This window comes from Malurus melanocephalus, unplaced genomic scaffold, assembly GCF_030028575.1.
Source record: "Malurus melanocephalus ecotype Western Australia unplaced genomic scaffold, MMel_1.1 scaffold_393, whole genome shotgun sequence".
In the NCBI taxonomy this organism is placed as follows: domain Eukaryota; kingdom Metazoa; phylum Chordata; class Aves; order Passeriformes; family Maluridae; genus Malurus; species Malurus melanocephalus.
In genome coordinates, this window is record NW_026623625.1 from 245,883 (window position 1) to 248,903 (window position 3,021).

At 60.1% G+C, this 3,021-nt stretch overlaps 1 protein-coding gene across 1 annotated transcript; it reads right to left on the reverse strand.

Moving 5' to 3' along the window:
- Positions 1 to 284: 284 nt before the first annotated feature.
- Positions 285 to 2,689, reverse strand: TMEM200B (transmembrane protein 200B). Its single transcript, XM_057379210.1, has one exon. It carries the CDS (start codon positions 2,599 to 2,601, stop codon positions 1,312 to 1,314), a length of 1,290 nt encoding a protein of 429 aa, XP_057235193.1. The 5' UTR covers positions 2,602 to 2,689; the 3' UTR covers positions 285 to 1,311.
- Positions 2,690 to 3,021: the final 332 nt, after the last annotated feature.

Genomic DNA, 3,021 nt, shown 5'->3' on the forward strand with positions numbered 1-3,021 from the left:
TAGTGGAAAGGTAATTTCCAAATGATTTTGCTGAGATGTTTTGATCTGGAGTCCAAAGAAAGACTTTGCAAGGTCTGACACTCTGYGTTCACTTCCAACCAGCGTKGAGAAGCAGAGACAGGAATAAAATYCCCCAAACATTTCATACAGATGAAACATATTTCAGCCATCCCAACAAGCCCTTGTTTTGGGAAAGCAAAAGGCAAAGACCCAACCAAGCTGCCATGGCCATTTTGAAGCCTCCTGAGTTGGTGGAGAGCAGAGCTGTGCTCGTCTATCACTCCATCCTTACACACTCGTGGCATCCCAGAGCTCCTCCTGCCCGACAGAGAGCTGGAAGGAGTAGGATGGCATGGGATGAACCCCCAACTCCCTTTTCTCCAGGAATCCACCCCAGTGCCAAGGCCACCTCTCTGGCCTCATCCCATACAGATGCTGTCTGTATCCAACAGGCATCAAATATCGCAACRACACCAAACAGGACCTGGCAAAGTCAGCACCGACACTCACCCACCTCTCTGCCCCTCCCTCCTGCCACTACCTGCATTCTTCATTGCACCAAAACCCAGCACAAACAAACCCAGATCCACAGAGAGGCTCTCGAATTCTGCACCCCAGGTGGGCAGCAGCACCTCGCTCACTGCCTCCAACTCCCTTGGCACCTTTTACATCCCTTTTCTCCATAAAATCCCCAAACCTTGAGCTTATCACGTCATCTTGTGAATGCTGAGCAGCTGCTTATGGATCATCCCTTCCCCAGTGGAGCCTGGTGGGGGCACAAGGTCTCACAGACCCTCTGGACCAASTGCTGCAGGTGCTCCCCTCCCATCCCACAGGCAATAGGATGAGGCAAGGCAGCACCGCATGGCATCCAGATAATATTTAATAACCCTGTTGGGCTTACGTGCTCTGTCCAAGCAAATTTTCTGGTGGGTTGAGGCTGGAAAAGAGGACACCACCCCTCAAAGCATTCCCCCACCCCGCTGAAAGAAAGTTCAGTGGGGGCTGGTGGGGCTTCACCGGCCCCCAMGTCCCCATCCCACAATTTGTGTGGGGTCTCAAAGAGGGGACTCCTCTGAAAAAGCCACCAGGAGAAGGGTTTGTAAGGCCAAGGGCATCCATTGGGGAAGGACATCCCACCCTAAACAAGTCCTCCTCGAGTCAGGACCTTCCTCTTGGCATTGGCTTAAAATGCCACTCCCAAACCCCTCCTGGAGTTTTGGGGAGTGGGGTTTTGGGGTTGCTGGTGGGTGCTGGGGGCCAGGATGAAGGGCTGGGATGTTGTTAGAGTACCCGAGGGCATTGGGGATGTCAGACCCGTGTACCCTGCTCCATCCCCACCACCCAGGAGCTGGGTCGGGGGTCGCCCCGGCTCGGGGGCTCGCTGGGCTCCAGCAGCCGGTCCGAGGACTCGCCAGTACTTTCCAGTTTGGCATAGCCCACCAGGCTGACGTGGTCCAGCCGGGGCCAGCTCCGGTTCTTACGGTCCTTGATGGGGGCCACTAGCAGCACCCCTGGCTGGCCAAGGTCCAGGGATTTGGAGTGCCCTGGGGTGTGGAGGTGCACGCTGGGGTTGAGCTCCACCAGCGACTCCATGCCGGGACAGCCACCRTCCATGTTGATGACTATGTGGCCACCGTGACCGCCACCATCCGTGCTGCAGGGCGCAGTGCTGCTGCCGATGGAAAGTGGAGCCTGGCAGGGCTGTGGTGTTTTGGGGGGATGCTCAGCAGGGCCCCTCTCTGCCCTCCCAGCCCCCCGTGCTGCTGCACCCAGCAAGCAGTTGTTGAGCTTGATGACGGGCAGTGCCAAGGCGCCAGCGGCCGAGGACAGCAGGGACTCGGCTCTGGCACGGCACGGGWGGCTCAGGTTGGCCTCAGTGGAGCGGAGGCTGTGGAGAGAGGCTGCAGGGGAAGCTGCTGGGTGCTGCAGGAACTCAGCCATGCTCTGGAGCCGGTTGGGGCCGTAGCAGTCGGACCACTTGCTGCCAGAGCCTGGGCAGGGCTGGCAGGACAGGTCCACCTGGTAGCAGCCCTCCACGCACTCGGCGTTGGCCTTGGGGATGGACTGGCTGTCTCCGTGCTGGCAGTGCCCATCCTCGGGGCCAGGCCCCTCAGGCAGCCCCGCTGCCAGGCCGTAGAGCCCCTTCTGCATCAGCCGCCGTGTCTCCATGTCCCTGTTCTCGTACAGCATCGTGTTGGCACAGATGAAGATGAAGAGCCCAATGCCCATGATGACGGGACCGATCAGCTTCAGCTTCTCGCTGTGGGGCACGTGGCGCCCAGCTGCCACCTCCCTCCTCATGTCCCCCGCCACACTGGTGTTCTCTGCGCTGGCCTCGGTGCCCCCATGTCCCCGRTGGGGCCAGTAGCCCACCACGGCAATGGTCATGCCCACCAGGACCACTGAGAYGCCCACCATGATGAAGGCTCCCGCTGGCGAGCGCATGCGGAGCTGCCCCTTGACCGAGGGCTCTGCCGGGGCTTTGCGCCGCAGGCGGCGGCCACGGCGCCGTGGAGGGGCAGGGGGCACCGGTGCCTTGGGCCCCCCCTGCTCCAGCTCCCGCATGGGGCCGTTGGGTTCACTGCTCTCCACAGTCATCGTCTCTGGCTCAGCCACAATTCCTGCAGATGGGAGGAGAAAAAGGTGAGCAGGCGTYCCTGGGAGTCCATGTGCCCAGGGTGCTGGGGCATGGGGATCACAGGGACACGGGAGCTTGGAGATGCCAGGAATGGGGAGGGCACAGGGATACCAAGAGCGGGGGATTCCGAGAGCACAAGGACACCGAGCCTGCAGGTTACACCAGACAGGRAGCAGCAGCTTTGCTCTGCCCCATTGCTCCCCTCTTTCCTCAAGTTAGTTCTCTSTCCCCACTCAGGAGCAGTGAAGGGCTGAGGAGCCCCTTCCAACCACAATCCCAAAGTCCCCAAACTCATCCCTTCAAACCCCTGGGCTGTGCAGGAAACGAGGACAGTGGTGTCACATCCAYCATGGAGCCATCACTGGCATCAGGGCCCAAGG